Raw genomic sequence first — 24,801 nt, 5'->3', positions numbered from 1 at the left:
CTAAAGATACAGCAAAATTTTGATAGACGTCATTTAAAAATAACATAAATGGAAATTAAGATTCAGTTTAAATTAAATGACACCTGTGTCATAGGTATATATTTTTCCCTCCACATTAAACGGGTTGAGTATACAGTCTGACAATCACGCTCAAGCACTAGAAAACTTGGAGGAATCTAATGCTGAAAATCTAAGCCGTTCCGGAGTTATGTCCTGTTACATTTTATTCTTTGTTTAAATTCATAAATGACACGGGTCCCATACACCTCTTTTACTAATACTTCCTAAGATAATACTGATTTTGAAAATAGAAAAATCGAGAAATTAAAATATTCAAAAATTGAAAAATTCAGAATTTGATAGTTCTCGAAACTGAAAAATTGACACATCGAAAACTTCCAAAATCGAGAAATCTAAAAATCGAAAAGTCGAAAAATTTTACACATCGAATAAGATATCAAGAAATCGAATCATCAAAAAATCGTAGAAACGAAAAATTTAAATCGAATCGAAAAATTGGAAAATGAAAAATAGAAAAATTAAAATATCGAAAAATTGAAAAATCGAAAATTTTGGCAAATCACATATCCTCTGAGAAAAGAAGGGTGAGCGGGCGGGGTTAGTACTTGATCAGATAAGAGTGATTTTGGCGAACGTCATGCCCCCTGAGAAAATAGAGGGCGGGTGGGCGGGGCTAGTACTTGCTAAGATAAAACTAATTTTGGCAGATAGAAAAATTGAAAAATTGAAAAAAATAAAAATAAAATAACTGAGGTCTTCAGAAATCTAAAAATAAAAAAATCGTAAAATCGCAAAAATTGAAGAATCGAAAAATTGGACAATGGAGACATGGAGACAAAAAAAGAAACCGAAAAATTGAAAAATCGAAAACTCGAAGATTCGAAAAACCGCTTATAAGCTTAAAATTAAAAAAAAATCGACAAACTTAAACATTGAAAAATCGAAAAATCGAAATCTCGATAAATCGGTAAATAGAAAATTGAAAAATCGAAAAACGGGTATATTTAGGAATTTAACTCGTTACTATGGAAATTTAACATCTTTAAATTTCACAAATTTTTACACGATTAATAGGGGCAAAATCAGTTTTATCTTAACAAGTACTAGCCCCGCCCACCCGCCCCCTATTTTCCGAGAGGGTAGTATTTGCTAGTACTTGCTAAGATAAGTCTTATGTTGGCAAATGACATATCCTCTGAGAAAATAGGGGTGGGCGGGCGGGGCTAGTACTTGATTAGATAAGACTGATTTTGGCAAATAGAAAAATCGAAAAATCAAAAAATATTAAAAATCAAATAACTGGGTTCTTAAGAAATCTAAACATAAAAAAAACCTAAATTCGAAAAATTAGAAAATGAAGACATGGAAACATGAAAATATCGAAAAATTGAAAAATCGAAAATTCGAGGATTCGAAAAATCAAGAACTTGGGAAATCGAAATAGCCCAAATCGAAAAATGGAAAAGCTAAAAATTTAAAAGTAAAAATTAAAAAAAAATCGACAAATCTAAACATTGAAAAATCGAAAAATCGAGAAATTAATCAAAAAATCAAAACAATGAAATCTCGATAAATCGGTAAATAGAAAAATTGAAAAATCAAAAAATTCAAAAAAATTAAAAATCGAATAACTGAGATTTTAAGAAATCTAAACATAAAAAATCGTAAAATCGAATAATTTGAAAACGAAGACGTCGAAAAATTGAGTCGAAGATTCGAAAAACCGAAAAATCGAGAAATCGAAATAGTCCAAAGTGAAAATTGAAAAAGCTAAAAATTTAAAAGTTAAAATAAAAAAAATCGACAGACCTAAACATTGACAAATCGACAAATCGAGAAACTGAACAATCAAAAAATCAAAAAATCGAAATCTCGAAAAATCGGTAAATAGAAAAATTGAAAAATCGAAAAATCAAAAATATTTAAAAATCGAAAAACTGAGATCTACAGAAATCTGAACATAAAAAAATCGTAAAATTGAAGAATAGAAAAATTAGACAATCGAGACATGGAACATGAAAAAATGGAAAAATTGAAGAATCGAAAATTCGAAGATTCCAAAAACCGGGAAATTGAAAAATCGAAATAGCCCAAATCGAAAAATCGAAAAGGTTTTTACCTTTTAAAGTTAAAATTAAAAAAAAATCGACAATCCTAAACATCGAAAAATCAAAAAATCGAAAATATGAACAATTAAAAAATCAAAACATCGAAATCACGATAAATCGGTAAATAGAAAAATTAAAAACTCAAAAAATTTAAAAAAATCAAAAATCGAATAACGCAGATTTTAAAAAATCTAAAAATTAAAAAATCGTAAAATCAAAAAATTGAAGAATCGAACAATTAGAAAATAGAGACATGGAATCATGAAAAATTCGAAAAATTGAAAAATCGAAAAGTCAAAAATTCGAAAAAACCGAGAAATTGGGAAATCGAAATAGCCCAAATCGAAAAATGGAAAAGCTAAAAATTTAAAAGTTAAAATTAAAAGAAAATCGACAAACATAAACATCGAAAAATCGAAAAGTGGAAAAATCGAGAAATTGAACAATCAAAAATCGAAACATCGAAATCTCGATAAATAGTTAATTAGAAAAATTGAAAAATCAAAAATTTCAAAAAAAGTAAAAATCGAAAAACTGAGATTTTAAAAAATCTAAAAATAAAAAAAATCGTAAAATCGAAAACTTGAAGAATCGAAAAATTAGAAAATAGAGACATGGAATCATGAAAAATTCGAAAAATTGAAAAATTGCAAAGTCAAAAATTCGAAAAAACCGAGAAATTGAGAAATCGAAATAGCCCAAATCGAAAACTGGAAAAGCTAAAAATTTTAAACTTAAAATTAAAAGAAAATCGACAAACATAAACATAGAAAAATCGAAAAATGGAAAAATCGAGAAATTGAACGATCAAAAATCATAACATCGAAATCTCGATAAATGGTTAAATAGAAAAATTGAAAAATCAAAAATTTCAAAAAAAGTAAAAATCGAAAAACTGGGATTTTAAAAAATCTAAAAATAAAAAAATCGTAAAATCGAAAGCTTGAAGAATCGAAAAATTAGAAAATAGAGACATGGAATCATGAAAAATTCGAAAAATTGAAAAATCGCAGTCAAAAATTCGAAAAACCGAGAAATTGAGAAATTGAAATAGCCCAAACCGAAAAATGGAAAAGCTAAAAATTTAACAGTAAAAATTAAAAATAAATCGACAAACATAAACATAGAAAAATCAAAAAATCGAAAATATAAACAAAAAAAAAATCAAAACATCGAAATCACGATAAATCGGTAAATAGAAAAATTAAAAAATCAAAAAATTCAAAAAAATTAAAAATCGAATAACTGAGATTTTAAGAAATCTAAAAATAAAAAAATCGTAAAATCGAAAAATCGAAAAATTAGAAATAGAGACATGGAATCATGAAAAATTCGAAAAATCGAAAACTCGAAAAGTCAAAAATTCGAAAAATCGAGAAATTTAGAAATGGAAATAGCCCAAACCGAAAAATGGAAAAGCTAAAAATTTAAAAGTTAAAATTAAAAAAAAACAAACCTAAATTGAAATATCGATAAATCGGTAAAAAATAGGAAGATTGAAAAATCAAAAATTCAAAAAATTTAAAAATCGAATAACTGGGATCTTAAGAAATCTAAACATAAAAAAAAATCGTAAAATGGAAAAATTGAAGAATCGAAAAATTAGAAAATGGAGAAGTGGAACACCAAAAAATCGGAAAATTGAAAAATCGAAAATTTGAAAATTCCAAAAACCGGGAAATTGAAAAATCGAAATAGCCCAAACCGAAAAATGAAAAAGCTAAAAATTTAAAAGTTAAAATAAAAAAAAAATCGAAAATCTAAACGTTGAAAAATCAAAAAATCGAAAATATGAACAATCAAAAAAAAAAAATCGGAAAATCGGATAATTGAGGGATCGAAATATTAGAAAATGGAGACATGGAATCATGAAAAATTCGAAAAATTGAAAAATCGAAAAGTCAAAAATTCTAAAAACCGAAAAGTTGTCTTATTTTGACAAATGACATATCCTCTAGGAAAATAAGGGTGGGCGGTCGGGGCTTATACTTGATCAGATAAGACTGATTTTGGCAAATAGAAAAATCGAAAAATCAAAAAAACAATAAAAATCAACTAACTGAGATTTTAAGAAATCTAAACATAAAAAATCATAAAATCGAAAAATTAGAAAATGGAGACATGGAATCATAAAAAAATCGAAAAATTGAAAAATCGAAAAATCGAAGAGTCGAAAAACCAAGAAACTGAAAAATCGAAATAGCCCAAATCGAAAAATGAAAAAGCTAAAAATTTAAAAGTTAAAATAAAAAAAATCGACTAACCTAAACATTGAAAAATCGAAATCAAAATACGTATCGAAATCTTGATAAACCGATAAATTGAAAAATTGAAAATTCGAAAAATCAAAAAAAATCAAAAATCTAATAACTGAGAACTTAAGAAATCTAAACATAAAAAATCGTAAAATCGAAAAATTAGAAAATCGAGACATGTAAACATGAAAAACCGAGAAATTGAGAAATCAAAACAGGCCAAAACTGTTGTGATTATTTTAGATTTTTTTTTAATTCAACGAAATTGTTTCATTAACGCTATTGCTAATTTTAAAACAAACCACTTGTTAAACACAAAGAAATCTCGAATTAAAAATACGAAGAAAACAAAATTGGCGTAATTGTTAGGAATCTTAAAAAAAAAATAATTGCGCTTGATAATGAATTCAGTTTTTCGTTATTGTTTATGGACTCGCTGTTTAAAATACATCCACAGAGTAAGTAGAGTTAAATATAAAAATTGTCTAAAAATAATTTCATTGAACTTTAAACACACATTTGTTTTCCAAGAATGCAATTTCCTGCATATTCTCAAACAAACAATTACACAGTACCAAAACTTTAAACTACTGTCCTGAGGAGTATGAAATTATTATAATAATTATTATTGCTTACCTTCAGGATTTCTAAGGATAGTTTTTATCTTAATAACTAAAAGCAACTATTGTTTTTTTTTATCTTTGGAGTAGTTACGTGATGGGGGTTCTAGGCCAATTTTTGGCTCACTTGTTAACATACGAATTCCAATTTCCCTCCAAAAAGTGGCTTAGAACCCCCATCATATCAACTACTCTTTGGTATAGGTATTATATGAAATTAAAAAAAAACCTACTGGATAAACAATGAAACTTCGAACTTAAATCACTAAGACAACAAAATTGGCGCAGTCGTTAGGATTCGAATTTACTCAACCTAAAGCGTCCCTTAATAAATCTTTTTTCCCAAAAACAATCAAACCACCATGTATTTTTCCCGCCCCGAACCTCTCCATCCGCCCGATTCTTCCTGATTAAAATCAACACCGTCCACTTTTTTCATTATCCCCGAAGAGCCCTCAACCGCTCATGTTCGGTTAATTCTCATCCTGTAGGACCCTTTCCCGTGTCCCTGTTCATTACGTGCCCAAGTACATCGCGGCCGCTTTGTTTGCGCAAAGCGCTGACTCCAAGATAATTGCTTCCCCGAGATAACTAATTTCGCAAAAACCGACAACAACAACAAACTTAGATCCAATAACTCGTCTCGGACAAATCGTTTGCTTTTGATTTGTCACTCGCTTGTTTTCGGTCGGTATTTGCGGACTTGTCCCGTGACACTCCGTAAACATTCATTCAACCTAAACCAAACAACAACAAAATAGCTTTCCGATCGATCGATCTCTCGGAAAACAGGTGGTTAAAGAAACGCGAGAAACGAGAAAATGACAAGACGTGTCAAGAGCGCATTTTGGATTCGTTACCGCAGGTGTCTGTCTACGTTTCTTGTTTTCAATCGCGAAATGTAGGTCATTTTTCGTTACGTGACTTACGTAAAACTAACGTTTGCAGTGTATACAGCTAAACGGTAATTTCCCCTAGCGACGGGTAATGACGTCTGCTGGGAATTTTTAAAAGTTTGATCGATTCCCACTGAAAAGTACGTTTCAATCTCGCGAAAGACAAAGTTGGAAGCCGGAGGGCAACGGACAACGCGCTCCAACTTTCACGGACGAAAATAATTCCGTGATAAAGCAAAAATGGGGATAAAAGTAGCGTCGGCGGCGAAAAGTCTATAAAACTCGCAACATCACTAGCAAAACTGTGATCACAGGCAGTGAAGACGTAAAAGTGGCGCAGTCCCCAGCAATTCCAGGCGTGCATGAGAACGCAATTAGTTTGGGTTTGAGTTTGCGACTTACCCTTGGTCTTTATCCTGGTCGTCCTCGTTGGAAGTGGACTGCATGTCCGTGGTGGTATTAGTGGAAGTAACGCCTCCTCTGTTATCATCCATTGAACCCTCGCACATCACAAATGGGGTGGCCACGTTATAATCCTCCCTCGACGATCTCTTATCTAAACGACAGAAGAACGCATCAATTTCGAAATTGAATCGATACAGGATGGACTAATTTTATACGTAATTGAGCACGCCTTGAGAGGGTGTTACGCACTTTGAATTATTTACTCGATTTTTATCGGGGTGAAGATGGTTTATTTGTTTTTCGGGGCTGGCGCTAAGAGGAAAGTTTTTATGGTGGACATGAAGGCGGAGGGGGAAGTTCATTATTCGCGGGTTAGGTGTGTAGTGAAGCGTGGTATGGGTTTTGTGGAAAGCGTAATGGGGTTTGGAGTGGTTTTAGAAAAAAATTGATTGAAATAACGGAGTAATAGACAAGCGGACAAAAATCGAAAAAATATACACAACTATAAAAACCAAAATTTTGAAAATAAAAAAAAGAGAAGAAGGAAACAGTAACAGCGTAAAAAATATGACAAAACAGATCAGATAGATCAAGGTCTAACTACAAACTAATAAAAATAAATGTGTGGAAAAAATGAAAACCAAAATAAAAAATATTCCAGGATTACGAAAATTTAATTTTAAATCCCAAAAAAAAAAAATATAAAGTGAATAAGTAAAAAAGGGATGCAAGAAAGCAAAAAAATGTGTGTATACCGTTCTAATCCAATACATTTTTTAAAAAGGTGACAAAAAAGTGCGACAAAAATGCTATAAATAATAGGTGACAAAAAAGGCGACAATAAAGGTAATAAAAAATAGAACAAAAAAAAGAAAAACCGTCAACAAAGAAAAAAAAGCAACAAAAATAAGACGGAAAAAGAATGACATGACAAAAAAACGACTAAAAACGCCTCAAAAAAATAAAGGCAACAAAAAAAACAACGAAATAAACTGCCATGAAAAAAGCTATAAAAAAGGCGACAAGTATACGAAAAAAACAGCAAAAAAGTCGAAAAAAAATAAACAAACAAAAAGGGCGACGAAAATGTGGATAAAAAAATGGCAAAAACGACAAAAAGGCTGATAAAAAGGAAACAAAAAACGTTTCAAAAAACAAGTGACAAAAAAGACGAAAAAAGTCAAAAACGCGAACAAAAACGAAAAAATTTTAAAAAAGTCTCAAAAGAAATGGCAAATATAAGGCAAGAAAAAAATCCTCTACCAAAAAATGTGACGAAAAAAGCGATAAAAATCGTGAAAAACGGATGAAAAAAAGACAAAAATCTTGAAAAAAAATTAGGACGAAAAGGGGCATAAAAAACAGCAAAAAAGAAGGTGACAAGAAAAGGCGGAAAAGGAGTGATAAAAAGGAACAAACCATCGCTTAAAAAAATGGGACACAAAAAAATCGTAAAAAGGTGTCATTAAACAAAACAACAAAATAAAACCAAATTGTAAAAAAGTTCGACAAAAAAAAATACAAGAATAAGCGACGAAAAAACCTTTCAAAAAGTGACAAAAAAAGCGACAAAACGGTGAAAGCAACTAAAAAATTTTGCCAAAAGTGATTACCAAAAAGGAAGCAAAAATTACACTTAAAAACGCAACAAAAAATGGAAAAAAAGTGAAAAAATAAAAAATCTCCAAAAAGTCACAAAAAGCGACAAAAATAAGGCAAGAAAAAAAGCAACCCAAAACCAACTACAGAAACGAAAACAAAAGAAGGAGACAAAAAAGTCGAAAAAAGCGATAAAAACGCTAAAACCCCAATGAAAATGGTGACAAAATGACTAAATAATCAATCCAAACATGGCAAAAAAGACAAATAAGAGAGATAAAAAATGAATAACCGCCTTAAAACATAGGTCATAAAAGCTAGAACAAAAAAGGAATAAAAAAAAATCGAAAAAAATCACCAAAATTCTGCAAAAATAAAGCGACAAAGAAACAAAAAGTCAAAAAAATAGCGAACAAAATTCAAAAGTGAAAAAAAATATAAAAAGTCACAAAAAAACGACAAATATAAGACAAAAAAAAGAATGCGTCAACAAAGTCTGACGCTGAAAAAAATGGCCGAGAAATAGAGTACAAAAAAGACAGCAAAAAAAATTAAAAAAAAAACGACAAAAAAAGCCGACAGAAAAAGCGAAAAAGGGGTGACAAAAAAGGTACAAAAAAACGCTTAAAAAAATTGGGGGCAAAAAAACGGAAAAAGAGGTCATAAAGAAATATAACAAAACAGAAATTAAATTGCCAAAAAATCACAAAAAATACAAGAAAAAACAACCAAATAACGCTTCAAAAAAGACCATAAAAGAGCGATAAAAAAAGTAACAGGGTGGAAACAAAAAGAGAAAAAAAAATGGTAAAAATCTGAAAAATGGCGCCAAAAGAGACAACAAAAAAGGCAGCAAAAATTACACCAAAAACGGTAAAAAGTCGACAAAAAAAGGCGCGAAAGAGAGGTAAAATGGAAATAAAAAACAACAAAAAAGGTAAAAAAATAGGAAAAAGCGCCAAAAATAAGGCAAGAAAAAAACGACCCAAAAACAATTACCAACAAAAAGAGGGAAAAAACACAAAAATTGCTACAAAAACGCTAAAAAAAATTAAACAAAATGGTCACAAAAATGAGAATAAAATCAGTAAAAAATTACGCCAAAAACGGCAAAAAAGGCAAATAAGGGACATAAAAGAATCAAACGCTTCAAAATTAGAACAAAAAGTGAATTTAAAAAAATCGCCAAAAATTCACCAAAATTCTACAAAAATAAGGCGACAAAAAATTATAAAAAAAAGCGACAAAAAGAGCGCAAAAGGGTGATAAAAAGGAAACAAAGAACTTTTCAAAAAAATAAGTGACAAAAAAAGTCAAAAACAAAGCGAACGAAAACCAAAAATGAGAAAGAATACCAAAAAAGTCACAAAATACCGATAAAAATAAAGCAAAAAAGTGACCAAAAAACTTGTATAAAAAAAAGAATGCGACAAAAAAAGTAGGACAAAAGGCGACCAAAACGGTGAAAAACGGATGAAAAACTGACAAAAAGACAGAAAAAAATACAACAAAAAAAAAACGACGAGAAAAAAAACAACAAAAAACGCTTAAAAAAAAGGCAACAAAAAGAGCGATAAAAGACAGCAACAGAGAAAAAAAACCTTTCAAAAAAAGTGATAAAAAGAGCGATAAAAGGGTCGAAAAGAGCTACAAAACGGTGAAAAAAACTAAAAAATATCGCTAAAAGTGATTACAAAAAAGGAAGCAAAAACTACACTAAGGAACGGTAAAAACTCGACAATAAATGGAAAAAAAGTGAAAACAAAAAATCTCCAAAAAAAGTCACAAAAAGCGACAAAAATGCTGAAAAAAGCCCAGTGAAAATGGTGATAAAATGGGAAAAAAATGAGTAAATAATTAAGCCAAACATGGGAAAAAAGACAATTAAGAGAGATAAAAAATGAACAACCGCCTTAAAACATAGGTCATAAAAACTAGAACAAAAAGGAAGTTCAAAAAAATTCGAAAAAATTCACCAAAATTCTACAAAAAAAAAGGCGACAAAAAATAGCGAGCAAAAATCAAAAGTGAAAAAGAATATAAAAAATAGTCACAAAAACACGACAAATATAAGACAAAAAAGTGACTGAAAACCATTACAAAAAAATAATGCGCCAGTAAACTCGAAAACAGCGACAAAAACCGTGAAAAACGGATGAAGAAAAGACAGAAACGCTGAAAAAAATGGCGGCGAAAAAGAGTACAAAAAAGACAGCACAAAAAATCACCAAAAAACGACAAAAAAAAGCCGACAAGAAAAAGCGAAAAGGAGTGATAAAAAAAGGAACAAAAAATCGCTTAAAAAAATTGGGGACAAAAAGACGGAAAAAGAAATATAACAAAACAGAAATTAAATTGCCAAAAAATCACAAAAAATACAATAAAAAAAACAACAAAAAAAAACGCTTCAAAAAAGACGATAAAAGAATGATTAAAAAAGTAACAGGGTGCAAAAAAGAAAAAAAAACGGTCAAAAAACTAAAAAATGGTGTCAAAAGAGACAACAAAACAGGCAGCAAAAATTACACCAAAAACGGTAAAAAGTCGACAAAAAAAAGTGAAAAGGAGAGGTAAAAAGGAAACAAAAAAAAAACAAAAAAGGTAAAAAAAAACAAAAAAACGACGAAAACGGTGAAAAAAAGACAAAGAAGCCAAAAAAAACTGAAAAAGACACAAAGATTGCTACAAAAACGCTAAAAAAAATTAAACAAAAATAAAAACAAAATTACGCCAAAAAACGGCAGAAAAGGCAAATAAGGGGCATAAAAGAAACAAACGTTTCAAAACATAAGTCATAAAAACTAGAACAAAAGGCGAATTTAAAAAAATTGCCAAAAATTCAGCAAAATTCTACAAAAATAAGGCGACAAAAAGTAGCGAGCAAAAATCAAAAGTAAAAAAGAATATAAAAAAGAGTCACAAAAAAACGACAAATATAAGACAAAAAAGTGACTGAAAACCATTACAAAAAAAATATGAAAAAGCAATAAAAAGAGGGCAAAAGGGTGATAAAAAGGAATCAAAAAATGTTTCAAAAAATAAGTGACCAAAAAAGACGAAAAAAAATCACAAAAAAACGACAAATATAAGTAAGGGGGACAAAAAACGGGGAAAGGTCATAAAAAAAACAAAATAGAAATTAAATTGCCAAAAAGTCACAAAAAAATGCGACAAAAAAAGACAAGAAAAAACCAACAAAAAAAACGCTTCAAAAAAGGCGACAAAAAGAGCGATAAAAGACAGCAACAGTGAAAAGAACCGGTGAAAAAACTAAAAAAAAGGCAGCTAAAATTACACCAAAAACAATAAAAACTCGTCAAAAAAAGCGAAAAAAGGAGGTAAAAACGAAACAAAAACAACAAAAAATACGAAAAATGGTAAAAAAAATAAAAACTCTAAAATAACGCCACAAAAAAAGCGACAAAAATAAGGCAAGAAAAAAAAGCGAATTACAAAAAATAAGAACAAAAGGTGACAAAAAAACTCGAAAAAATCAACGAAAACGGTGAAAAAAAACAAATGAACAAACGCTTCAAAACATAAGTCATAAAAACTAGAACAAAAAGGGAATTTAAAAAATCGTCAAAAATTTGCAAAAAAAAAAACTATAAATGCCATCAAAAAATGGCGAAAAAACGACAAAATAGTGGGTGGAAAAATGAAAAAAAAGAAAAAAACAACTAAAAATGCGATTAAAAAAAGGCGAAAAGGGTGACAAAACTGTGGAAAAATGCCAAAAAGTCACTAGAAATAAAACGAAAAAGAAACAAAAAACAAAGGTGCAAAAGAAAAGGCGAACAAAAAAGCGGAAAAAAGCTCAACAAACGGTGACAAAAGTTGCTTTAAAAGAAGGCAATAAAAATGGTAAAAACGAAAAAAATGGCGATAAAAAGGGAACAAAAGACAGCAAAAAAAAAACGCCAAAAAGGCGACAAAAGGGAGATAAAAAACAAAAAACGCTTTTAAAAATAGGTGACAAAAAAACGAAAAAAGTCATGGAGAAAAAAGGGAATTAAAAAAATCGCAAAAAAGTTGCAAAAAACACGTCATCAATCGATACAAAAATGTCAAGAAAAAGCGATATAAAAAAGGAGAAAAATGGCGGGAAATCATGCGAAAGAAACAAAAACAAAAAATAGCGACAAAAAAGGCAAAAAAATAGAACAAAAAAAGAAAAAAAACGCCAAGAAATAAAAAATGCTACAAAAAATAAGATAAAAGAATGACAAAAAAACGACGTTTTTAGGCGTCAAAAAATAAAGGCAACAAAAAAACCTATGAAAAAAACTGTTATAAAAAAGGGAAAAAAAGCAAAAAACGCAAAAAATACAACCAAAAATGTGATAAGAACAAAAAGCGGAAAATAGGTCAACAAATGGCGATAAAAAATGCTTCAAAAGCCGGGAATAAAAACGGGGACAAACGAAAAAAAAATGGCGATAAAAAAGGGAACAAAAATCACAGGAAAAAAACGGAAGAAAAGGCGACAAAATTGAGATTAAAAAAGAGCGATTTTAAAAATAGGTGACAGTAAACGAAAGGTCATAGAAAAAAAAAGAGAAGAAAATAGGAATTAAAATATCGACAAAAAAGGCTGCAAAAACAGCACATAAATCGATTAAAAACATGGAGGGAAATTACACGAGAAAGAATGAAAACAAAAAATGACGACAAAAAAACAATTAAAAAAAGTCAAAAAAAACTAAAAAGACAAAAATGAGGAACAAAAAAGATTTAAAAAATTGACAAATTCACAAAAAGTCAAGAAAAAGAGTTACAAAAAACATGACAAATGAAAGCTACAAAAAGAGTCGAAAAAACGACAAAAACAGCAAAAATAGAGGTGAAAAAAACGACAAAAAAATAAGTGTCAACAAACACGTCAAAAATTAGCACAAAGAAAAAGCGAAAAAAGGGAATAAAAAGACCACGATAGTAGTGACAGAAAAAAGCCACAAAAAACGCGGAAAAAGTCGAAACAGGCGAAAAAAGGAAAAAAAAATGTCGATCAAAAATGGAGGTAACAAAAGCGCCAAAACTTAACACAAAAGAGGAGAAAAAATCCAGAAAAGCAGCGGCAAAAAAAGTGACATGCAAAAGCGATAATAATAATGATTCGGAAATTGAAATAAAATTAATAAAGCAAAAAATTATGTACATAAAATAAAATAATTAAAAACTGGTCAAGAAGTTCAAACGAAATTGGCAATGGGAGAACGGAAACACAGCTCGTTTGTGTGATACCAACTCGAAGCCGTTTTTGTTGATCACACCTTACATAATTACAAAATATTAGATAAATAAAGCAAGAGCTTACAAAGTAATATATCCGAAAAAACACAGATATGGCCATAAAAAACCCATAAAGTTATTAATAGAACTTTTTTTAGGGTGGATCAGATTAATTTTTTATATCTACAACGTAACCCACGTTTGCAGAATTTCACCGAGATTAAATGAGACGTTTCTGAAATAATCCATAATTTGCATCAACTCGCACATCAATTTTTTCCGAGAAACCGTCATTCTAAAAAAGCGGAAAATACAGCCGAAGATAAATAAATAAAAATGTACGTAACAGCCACTCCATTACCATTCCGGACATAGTAAATAAACAAATTTTGCCGCCTCAAACAGCACGAGTGACGTAATTTTTAAAAGAAATTGTTAAATTTCATGCACAGAGAGATCGACGCAAACTGAAAATCTCCATTTCCGTATTCCACGAGCTGTGAAATTAGAATCCGACAGAGCCTACTACTATAAAGTGAAAAGTGTCAATTTGGCACAAAAAAAGTTATCGCGGAGGATGAACCTCAGTTCTCGCAACGCCGAAACCATATTGATAGCGTCTTTATGGTCTCGTATTATCACCTATTAGATAGCAGATAACAAGAAAACACGGCCTTGAATTGATAACATCATGCAGTTCGCTAATGGACAATGTTAAACGTAACTCAGATTATTTATAATTATGGGAAATTACAGCCACCCACGAGGTAAAGATTATCTGTGTATTAACAAATACGCACTTTAAGCCACATTATCACCGAAATAGCCGAAAACTTAGCCGGTTTTAAAAATAATTACAGATAAGATTAAAAATCTGCGCTGAGCTTTTAAGCTCGTAAGTCTTTTATGATAAAGCTCACACGGAAATAATTAGGGGGGACGAGATTGCTGAGACAAACGTCGGCGGAAAAAGTGTAGAGGACATAAAGCGGGTAACTGCGCCCTTAATTAACCACCCCGTATGGTTCCTTGATTGTTTTGTTTGCCATGTTTAACGGCGTCGTTGATGAACCCATCAAAAAACACCATCGCTGTATCACCTCTAACTCTTCCTCCATCCCACGATCCAAATAAAATCAATATTTGGGGGATCAGGGGGGTTTGTTTATACGATTACGCTCAAATAACATATGTTAACAAGATAAATATTGCGATAAGATACGGGGATGCTCCTACGATTCCAAGTAAGCACTTCTATCGCGCAAAAAATGCATTTAATGAAAAATCAACGGGACACCGGGGTTGGCGAAATCCGGGTTTCCGCGTTAAATTTCCTAATTAAGTCGAGCGTCTAGTAAAACACCCGCTGGACATGTGTCGGCGTCGCGACGCACTCTTTTATTGCGCCCATAAATCGGCGAGCGGCCGAGGACGGGGCGTCCTTGAGACGTACCTGCGGCGAAAAAAATTACTTGTGTCCATTTTCACGGCCGCGGCGGCACCCACATGACTTTCGGAACACGTAAAAAGCGCGTTTTGCGGCGGCGGCGAGCGTCGAGACGCCGATTCCGATGCCGGGTATCTGCAACTGAGGCGAATTTGCGGGCACATGGCGCGCCGAAACCGCGCGCTTGCGGATCGCGACAGTGTTTTGACCACAGGAAGAAACGGGCGGAAGTGACGGACAATGGGATGGGTTGGGGGGCGAGGGGGCTGGGCGGGTTGGAGAGGCGGCGGGGTTTGAGGGATCAAGTTTGTGGACTCTTTGGTGGTGGAATTTTCTAGTTTTCTAGAATATGCTACTAATTTTAAAATTTTTTTCATAATATTTATCTAATTGGGACAATTACAGACCTTGATATTCGGAGGAAATCTCTTTCTACAGTTATCACGCGATAGTGTTATCGTAATGGATAATGCGTGTTACTACTCTCGACAAAAAAAAACTTATGTCGGTATTCCGTGCTGAAAAAAAAATTTCAACTGTTTTTTTCATATCAAAAATACTAAAATGACAAAAAATATAAAATTCAAAATTGTTAAAAATTTTTGTGAAATGTCAAACACGTCGTCAAAAATAACAAAAGCGTGAAAATCAAAAAACATAAAGGGTGTACAAAAGTAACACTATTTTTTTTAATAGGTATGTCAAAATTTTGAAAATATCAAAAATACTAGAAATGTCAAATATGTCAAAAAAATAAGTGTAGAAGCAAAACAGGTCAAAAGTGGAACACTAAATTTTTAATTATTAAAATATCAAATTGTTGAACTTGTTAAAAAACACTGAAACAGCGAAAAATGTATAATTCAAAATTGTCAAAAATATTAATAAAATGTCAAACATGTCAAAAATAATAAAACCACGGAAAACAAAAAACTTGAAGATACCACGAAATTGACGCTACATTTTTTTTTAAATAAATAGTTAACTGTCAAATCTCGAAAATGTCAAAAATACTAAAAACGTGAAATATGGTGCAACTGTGAAACATGAAAGATAGATGAAAACAAAGAAAAGTGTAAAATTAAAACTTGTTCATAAACAGTAATAAAATGTCAAAAGCAATCAAGCTGTGATAAAAAAAAAAAACGTAAAATATATCAAAGACCTAACAATTATTTTTTTTTCATATTATTCAAATGTCAAAATGTTGAATATGTCAAAAAGACTGAAACGACGAAAAATGTAAAATTTCTAATTGTCAAGATCATTAATAATTGTCAAACGTCAAAAACAATAAAATCGTGAAAACAAAAAACGTGAAAGATGTGACAAGAGTGACAATATATTTTTTTTAATATCACGCACATGTCAAATAATTATTAAAAAAGTCAAAAATACTAAAATGCAAAATGTGAAATTCAAACAATAACAAAAATGCAGAAACATTTTTAAAAATTGTCAAAAACATTATTAAAATGTCAAACATATCAAAAGCAACAAAACCTTGAAAAACAAAAAACATACGACACTGTATTTTTTTATATTACAAAGTGTGACACCAAATTTTTCAATTATTAAAATATCAAATTGTTGAAATTGTTAAAAAACACTGAAATAGCGAAAAATTTATAATTCAAAATTGTCAAAAACATTAATAAAATAACAAACATGTCAAAAACAATAAAACCATGAAAATCAAAAATACTTGAAGATACCATAAAATTGACGCTATATATTTTTTGATACATAGTTAAATATTAAAATCTTGAAAATGTCAAAAATACTAAAAACGTGAAATATGAAAGACTGATGACAAAAAAAAAGTGTAAAATTCAAACTTGTTCCAAAAGATTAGTAAAATGTCAAAAGCAATAAAAGTGTGACAAAAAAACGTACAGTGTATCAAAGATCTAACAATTATTTTTTTAAATACATATTATTAAATGTAGAAAATGTCAAAAATACTTGAATAACGAAAAATATAAAAATTTCCAACTGTCAAGATCATTAATAAATTGTCAAACGTGAATAAAAATAAAATCGTGACAACAAAAAACAAAGGATTTGACAGAAGTGACAATATATTTTTCTTTAATATTACGCAAATGTCAAATAATTATTAAAAAAGTCAAAAATAGTAAAATGCAAAATGTGAAATTCAAACAATAACAAAAATGCAGAAACATTTTTAAAAATTGTCAAAAACATTATTAAAATGCCAAACATGTCAAAAGCAACAAAACCTTGAAAAACAAAAAACATACAACACTGAATTTTTTATATTATTTAAACGACAAAATGTAAAAAATGTCAAAAATACTGAAATAGCAAAAAATGTAAATTTTTCAATTGTCAAGTTCATTAATAAATTGTCAAAAGTCAAAAACAATAAAATCGTGAAAACAAGAAACATAAACAATGTCACAAGACCGACAATATAATTTTTTTTCACTAGCAGCCTGGACGCATGCAAATGTCGACTCATTTAGTGGTAGCAAATTCAACTTTTGCTACCACGGGTTCAAAAAGAAAAATTGAGGTTATGTACGCAATGTTTGATGTGATTATTTCTTAAAAAATTAACAAATGTGTGCCACAAACATTACTTGAGTATACGCATGGTAGTTGGTAGACGGTAGAAGATAAAATGATTAACTCAGTGATAAGTATAAACGGTTTTCTTTGTGTTGAAGATTTAGATCAAGTTTGATTAGAAATCAAAACAAAATCACGTTGCGTCAAAAAATTTAACGTTTATTTTTCAGTTTATTGTGTTATGGTTTCTACTAGTGAAAAAAATAGTATATTAACCACGGTTGCAAAGCCACTTCTAGACCTTGCACTTAGAGCCCTCGACGCTGCGCGTCTCGGGTTCTAATTTGCGCTCGGTCTAGAATGCTTGGCTCTGCAACCTTGGCTAATAATATACTATTTTAATATTACGCAAATGTCAAATTATTGAAAAATTCAAAAATACTAAAATAACGAAAAATGTATAATTCAAAATTGTCAAAAACAATAAAATCGTGAACACAAAAAACATAAAGGATGTCACAACACTGACAATATAAATTTTTTTATTACGCAAATGTCAAATTATTGAAAAAGTCAAAAATACTAAAATGGCCAAAAATGTGAAATTTAAGCAATAATAAAAATACAATAACATTTTTTAAAATTCTCAAAAACACTGAAATGGCGAAATGGTGAAAATTGTCAAGTTCATTAATAAATTGTCAAAAGTCAAATACAATAAAATCGTGAAAACAAAAAACATAAAGAATGTCACACGAGTGACAATATATTTTTTTAATATTACGCAAATGTCAGATTATTGAAAAATTCAAAATACTAAAATTACGAAAAATGTATAATTCAAAATTGTCAAAAACAATAAATTCGTGAAAACCAAAACATAAAGGATGTCACAACACTGACAATATAACTTGTTTATTACGCAATGTCAAATTATTGAAAAAGTCAAAAATACTAAAATGGCCAAAAATGTGAAATTGAAGCAATAAAAAAAACAGTAAGATTTTTTTGGATTGTCAAAAACACTGAAACGACGAAAATGTATAATTCATCATTGTCAAAAACATTAATAAAATGTCAAACGTGTCAAAAGCAACAAATCCTTGAAAAACAAAAAACATTCGACACTTTATTTTTTTATATTACTTAAATGTCAAAATGTAGAAAATGTCAAAAATACTGAAATGGCAAAAAATGTAAATTTTCCAATTGTCAAGTTCATTAATAAATTGGCAAAAGTCAAAAACAATAAAATCGTGAAAACAAAAACATAAAGGATGTCACAAGAGTGACAATATATTTTTTTTAATAATAGGCAAAAGTCAAATTATTTAAAAATTAAAAAATATATAAATGACGAAAAATGTATAATTCAAAATTGTCAAAAACAATAAAATCGTGAAAACAAAAAACATAAAGGATGTCACAACACCGACAACATAACTTTTTTATTACGCAAATGTCAAATTATTGAAAAAGTCAAAAATACTAAAATGGCCAAAAATGTGAATTTTAAGCAATAATAAAAATACAACATTTTTTAAGATTGTCAAAAACACTGAAATGGCGAAAATGTATAATTCAAAATTGTCAAAAACATTAATAAAATGTCAAACATGCCAAAAGCGACAAAACCTTAAAAAACAAAAAACATGCAACACTGAATTTTTTTATATTACTTAAATGTCAAAATGTAGAAAATGTCAAAAATACTGAAATGGCGAAAAATGTACATTTTCCAATTGTCAAGTTCATTAATAAATTGTCAAAAGTCAAAAACAATATCGTGAAAACAAAAAACATAAAGAATGTCACAAGAGTGACAATATATTTATTTTAATATTACGCAAATATCAAATTCTTGAAAAATTCGAAATACTAAAATGACGAAAAATGTATAATTCACAATTGTCAAAAACAATAAAATCGTGAAAACAACAAACATAAAGAATGTCACAACACTGACAATATAGCTTTTTTATTACGCAAATGTCAAATTATTGAAAAAGTCAAAAATACTAAAATGGTCAAAAATGTGAATTTTAAGCAGTAATAAAAATACAACAACATTTTTTAAGATTGTTAAAAACACTGAAATTTCGAAAATGTATAATTCAAAATTGTCAAAAACATTAATAAAATCTCAAACATGTCAAAAGCAACAAAACCTTGAAAAACAAAAAACAAACAACACTGAATTTTTTTATATTACTTAACTGTCAAAATGTAGAAAATGTCAAAAATACTGAAATGGCGAAAAATGTAAATTTTCCAATTGTCAAGTTTATTAATAAATTGTCAAAAATCAAAAACAATAAAATCGTCAAAACGAGAAACATAGAGGATGTCACAAGAGTGACAATATAATTTTTTTACAAATACGCAAAAGTCAAATTATTTAAAAATTAAAAAATATGTAAATGACGAAAAATGTATAATTCAAAATTGTCAAAAACAATAAAATCGTGAAAACAAAAAACATAAAGGATGTCACAACACCGACAATATGACTTTTTTATTACGTAAATGTCAAATTATTGAAAAAGTCAAAAATACTAAAATGGCCAAAAATGTGAAATTTAAGTAATAATAAAAATACAATAACATTTTTTAAGATTGTCAAAAACACTGAAATGGCGAAAATGTATAATTCAAAATTGTCAAAAACATTAATAAAATGTTAAACATGTCAAAAGCAACAAAACCTTGAAAAACAAAAAACCTACGACACTGTATTTTTTATATTACTTAAATGTCAAAATGTGGAAAATGTCAAAAATACTGAAATGGCGAAAAATGTAAATTTTCCAATTGTCAAGTTCATTAATAAATTGTCAAAAAGCAAAACAATAAAATCGTGAAAACAAAAAACATAAACGATGTCACAACACTGACAATATAACTTTTTTATTACGCAAATGTCAAATTATTGAAAAAGTCAAAAATACTAAAATGGCCAAAAATGTGAAATTTAAGCAATAATAAAAATACAGAAACATTTTTTAAGATTGTCAAAAACGCTGAAATGGCGAAAATGTATAATTCAAAATTGTCAAAAACATTAATAAAATATCAAACATGTCAAAAGCAACAAAACCTTGAAAAACAAAAAACATGCAACACTGAATTTTTTTATATTACTTAAATATCAAAATGTAGAAAATGTCAAAAATACTGAAATGGCGAAAAATGTAAATTTTCCAATTGTCAAGTTCATTAATAAATTGTCAAAAGTCAAAAACAATAAAATCTTGAAAACAAAAAACATAAAGGATGTCACAAAAGTGACAATATAATTTTTTTAATAATACGCAAAAGTCAGATTATTGAAAAATTCAAAAATATATAAATGACGAAAAATGTATAATTCAAAATTGTCAAAAACAATAAAATCGTGAAAACAAAAAAACATAAAGGATGTCACAAGAGTGACAATATAATTTTTTTAATAATGCGCAAATGTCAAATTATTGAAAAAGTCAAAAATACTAAAATGGCCAAAAATGTCAAATTTAAGCAATAATAAAAATACAATAACATTTTTTAAGATTGCCAAAAAACACTGAAATGGCGAAAATGTATAATTCAAAATTGTCGAAAACATTAATAAAATGTCAAACATGTCAAAAACAACAAAACCTTGAAAAACAAAAAACATACAACACTGAATTTTTTATATTACTTAAATGTCAAAATGTAGAAAATGCCAAAAATATTGAATTGGCGAAAAATGTAAACTTTTCAATTGTCAAGTTCATTAATAAATTGTCAAAAGTCAAAAACAATAAAATCGTGATAACAAAAAACATAAAGGATGTCACAAGAGTGACAATATAATTTTTTTAATAATACGCAAAAGTCAAATTATTGAAAAATTCAAAAATATTAAAATTACGAAAAATGTATAATTCAAAATTGTCAAAAACAATAAAATCGTGAAAACAAAAAACATAAAGGATGTCACAACACTGACAATATAATTTTTTTTTTACGCAAATGTCAAATTATTGAATAAGTCAAAAATACTCAAATGGCCAAAAATGTGAATTTTAAGCAATAATAAAAATTCAACAACATTTTTTAAGATTGTCAAAAACACTGAAATGGCGAAAATGTATCATTCAAAATTGTCAAAAACATTAATAAAATCTCAAACATGTCAAAAACAACAAAACCTTGAAAAACAAACAACAAACAACACTGAATTTTTTTATATTACTTAAATGTCAAAATGTAGAAAATGTCAAAAATACTGAAATGGCGAAAAATGTAAATTTTCCAATTGTCAAGTTCATTCATAAATTGTCAAAAGTCAAAAACAATAAAATCGTCAAAACGAGAAACATAAAGGATGTCACAAGAGTGAGGATACAATTTTTTATAATAATACGCAAAAGTCAAATTATTGAAAAATTCAAAAATATTAAAATGACGAAAAACGTATAATTCAAAATTGTCAAAAACAATAAAATCGTGAAAACAAAAAACATAAACGATGTCACAACACTGACAATATAACTTTTTTATTAAGCAAATGTCAACTTATTGAAAAAGTCAAAAATACTAAATTGACCAAAAATGTGTAATTTAAGCCATAATAAAAATACAATAACATTTGTTAAGATTGTGAAAAACACTGAAATGGCGAAAATGTATAATTCAAAATTGTCAAAAATATTAATAAAATGTCAAACATGCCAAAAACAACCAAACCATGAAAAACGAAAAACATGAAAGATGTTAAAAACGCGACACTGTATTTAGTAGTCTTGTGGCATCCTTTCTGTTCACTGTACCAGGGAACAGAAAGGATGCCACAAGAGAGACACTATATTTTGTTTTTAATTTTCAAATGTCAAAATCTCCAAATTGTCAAAAATAGTAAAAATGTAAAATATCTTGCAACTGTGAAAAATCGAAGCTAAGTATAATAAAAATGTATAACTCAAACTTATCAAAAACATCGTTAAAATGTCAAATATGCCAAAAAAAACAAATGTAAAAACAAAAAAAAAACTAAAGTCAAAAATGTAATAACAAACTTTTTATTTATTAAAACATCAAATTGTTGAAACTGTCGAAAACACTGAAGTGACAAAAAATTTAAAATTACAAAAATGTCAAAAACATTAATGAAAATGTCAAATATGTCAAAAATAATGAACCCATGGAAAAAACAGCAGGATATTAAAAGCGCGACACTGCATCTTTTTATTCATAATAATCAAATGTCAAAATATTGAAAATATCAAAATAGTGAAATTATTCATAAAATGTCAAATATATCAAAAATATTAAATGTAAAAAACAAAAAAAAATAACCAAAGTCAAAAGTGTAACACCAAATTTTTTAATTATTAAAATATCAAATTGGTTAAACTGTCAAAAACACTGAAGTGGCGAAAAATTTATAATTCAAAATTGTCAAAAACATTAATGAAAATGTCAAATATGTCAAAAATAATGAAACCGTTAAAAAAACATAAGGATGTTAAAGGCGCGACACTGTTTTTTTTAATATTTAAGTGTCAAAATACAAACAATACGTGTAAAAATACAAAAAAGAATACAAAGAAAGTCAAAACTGTAACAAAATGTTTTGATTATTAAAAGTTCAAATTGTTGTAATTGTTAAAAACATTGTAATGGCTAAAAATTTATAATTCAAGATTGTCAAATACATTAATAAAATGTCAAACATGTCAAAAATAATAAAACCGTGAAAAACAAAAAACATAGGGATGTCAAAAGCGCGGCACTTATTCAAATGTCAAAATGTTGAAAATTTCAAAAGTCGTTTAGAAACATTTGCAAAGTGTCAAACAAGTCAAAAACAATAAAAGTGACAAAAATTAAAAAAAAAACAAACAAAGGTAAAAGTATGACTTAATAAATGTTTTAAATATTATTAAAATGTCAAACTGTTGAAACTGTCAACAAGACTGAAGTCGTGAAAAATGTATAATTCAAAATTGTCAAACACATTAATAAAACATCAAACATGTCAAAAATTATAAAAGCGTGAAAACAAAAAACATAAGGATGTCAAAAATACTGAAATTACGAAAAATATAAAATTCCAAATTGTTACAACGTTTAATGAAATGTCAAAAATGTCGCCAAAAACAACAATAAATTGATTGATCAAAGCTAAACATTTGCACGATATAAATTAATAAATTTTAAACATAATTAATATCACTCATAATGTTTAAATATGATAAGCTGAAATATATATGATAATTAAACCGAAACTCGTCCTAAAAGCCAGAAATTATTAAAAACAAATCAATTTGTTTAAACATTGATAAATTATCCCTGAAAATGTGCATTTTCCCGGCCAAAATATGAAAAATAATTTTTGCAATCTCATCGTGACGTACGATGACGTCACTGTCACCTGAGCTACCTGTATAAAGGTCACGTTTCGCGGTCCTTTGTGTTCAGTATTAATTTCTGTTTGATGGCGGCAAGATCGTCGCGTCATTTTGGCGTAAAAGTGGAGCGTTTCAGCGAATTTCTAGTTTATTATTAATACATATTACGGAAAATATATTGTGTTAGTGCTGTGAACATGAACGAAAATGGATATTTTTTTGAAAAGGACCGAAAATAGGGTAAGTACGACTTCAGTTTTAATTTATCGGATTCCGTGATTCGTTTATTCGACATGTTTTAAGTTTTGGAAAAATTTTCGAAACGATTGAAGTTGGTGTGTCAAAGCTATACAGTTCCGCGATATAATTAAATAAAATTTAAACATAATTAATATGATTCAGAATGTTTAAATATGATAACTATTAATATATGATAATTAAACCGAAAACCACTTTCCTAAGAACACGAGGTTAGCAAAAACAAATTAGTTTGTTTAAACATTGTTAAATTAACTCCGAACATGTACAATTTCTGATCTAAAATATGAGAAATAATTTTTGCAATCTCATCGTGACGTACGATCACGTCACTGTCACCTGAGCTACCTGATAAAAGGTCACATTTTCGATCTTTTGTGTTCAGTTTTGATTCCGTTCTGGTGGCAGCAACACTAGAGCTCCGTTTCGGGTTAAAAGTAGCACATGTTCGCGAATTTCTAATTTATTGTTAATAAATATTAGCGAAAATGTTTTGTGTTAAGTGCTGTGAACGCGAAGGAAAGTGGATATTTTTCCAAAAATACCCGATTTTTTTTTAAATTTGTTGTTAATAACATGCATTCAGCACTGATAAAGTACGGCTTTAGAATATACAAAGTACTGCGTTCATAATTCACAAAATACGGTATGCATCATTTTTAAAGTACGGCGTCCAAATTTACAAAATACGGTGTCCTTCACCCATGCTATCAAACTCTAGTCCTCTCTTTTAATGGCAAGACGCACTCCAGACCTCCTCGTATTGTTTGGTTCTTGCTGGGCAACAGCAACGAGCGATCAAAGTCATCGCTCTTTGTTGGCAAACGTGGAGAAATTTGTATATTGTAACTTTTGTAATTGAAGCATTTTGTACTGTATATTGTATGTGTTACTAACTTAACTTGGGTCTTGCCAATTTAGCTCCAGTGGTGCAAATGCTTTGTTTTCACGGTGCACTTGCTTGGGTTTTAATTTTGCAACGGTGCATTCTTTGGTTCCGAGACTGAATTCTCCATGTCGTCAGACGCTCTGGCCTGGGGGGTTGTTG

The 24,801-nt window shown here is 29.0% G+C and overlaps 1 protein-coding gene across 5 annotated transcripts in view; it reads right to left on the bottom strand.

Moving 5' to 3' along the window:
- The window catches only part of LOC135137142 (adenylate cyclase type 8-like), a 158,952-nt gene extending 144,225 nt beyond the window's left edge, over positions 1-14,727 (bottom strand). For all 5 annotated transcript variants that reach the window (XM_064066722.1, XM_064066725.1, XM_064066723.1 and 2 more), the window contains exons 1-2: positions 14,590-14,727; positions 6,303-6,456 (exon numbers count right to left, since the gene is read on the bottom strand). In XM_064066722.1, coding sequence (XP_063922792.1) covers positions 6,303-6,409 — 107 coding nt within the window. In that variant the 5' untranslated portion in view covers positions 6,410-6,456; positions 14,590-14,727. The remainder of the gene's footprint in view (positions 1-6,302; positions 6,457-14,589) is intronic.
- Positions 14,728-24,801: the final 10,074 nt, after the last annotated feature.

This window comes from Zophobas morio, unplaced genomic scaffold (assembly GCF_036711695.1).
Source record: "Zophobas morio isolate AGI-343-1 ecotype UQ-CSIRO unplaced genomic scaffold, CSIRO_AGI_Zmor_V1 ptg000028l, whole genome shotgun sequence".
NCBI lineage: Eukaryota > Metazoa > Arthropoda > Insecta > Coleoptera > Tenebrionidae > Zophobas > Zophobas morio.
Note: the sequence above shows the minus strand (reverse complement) of the source record. Positions and strands in the feature narration are given on the sequence as shown.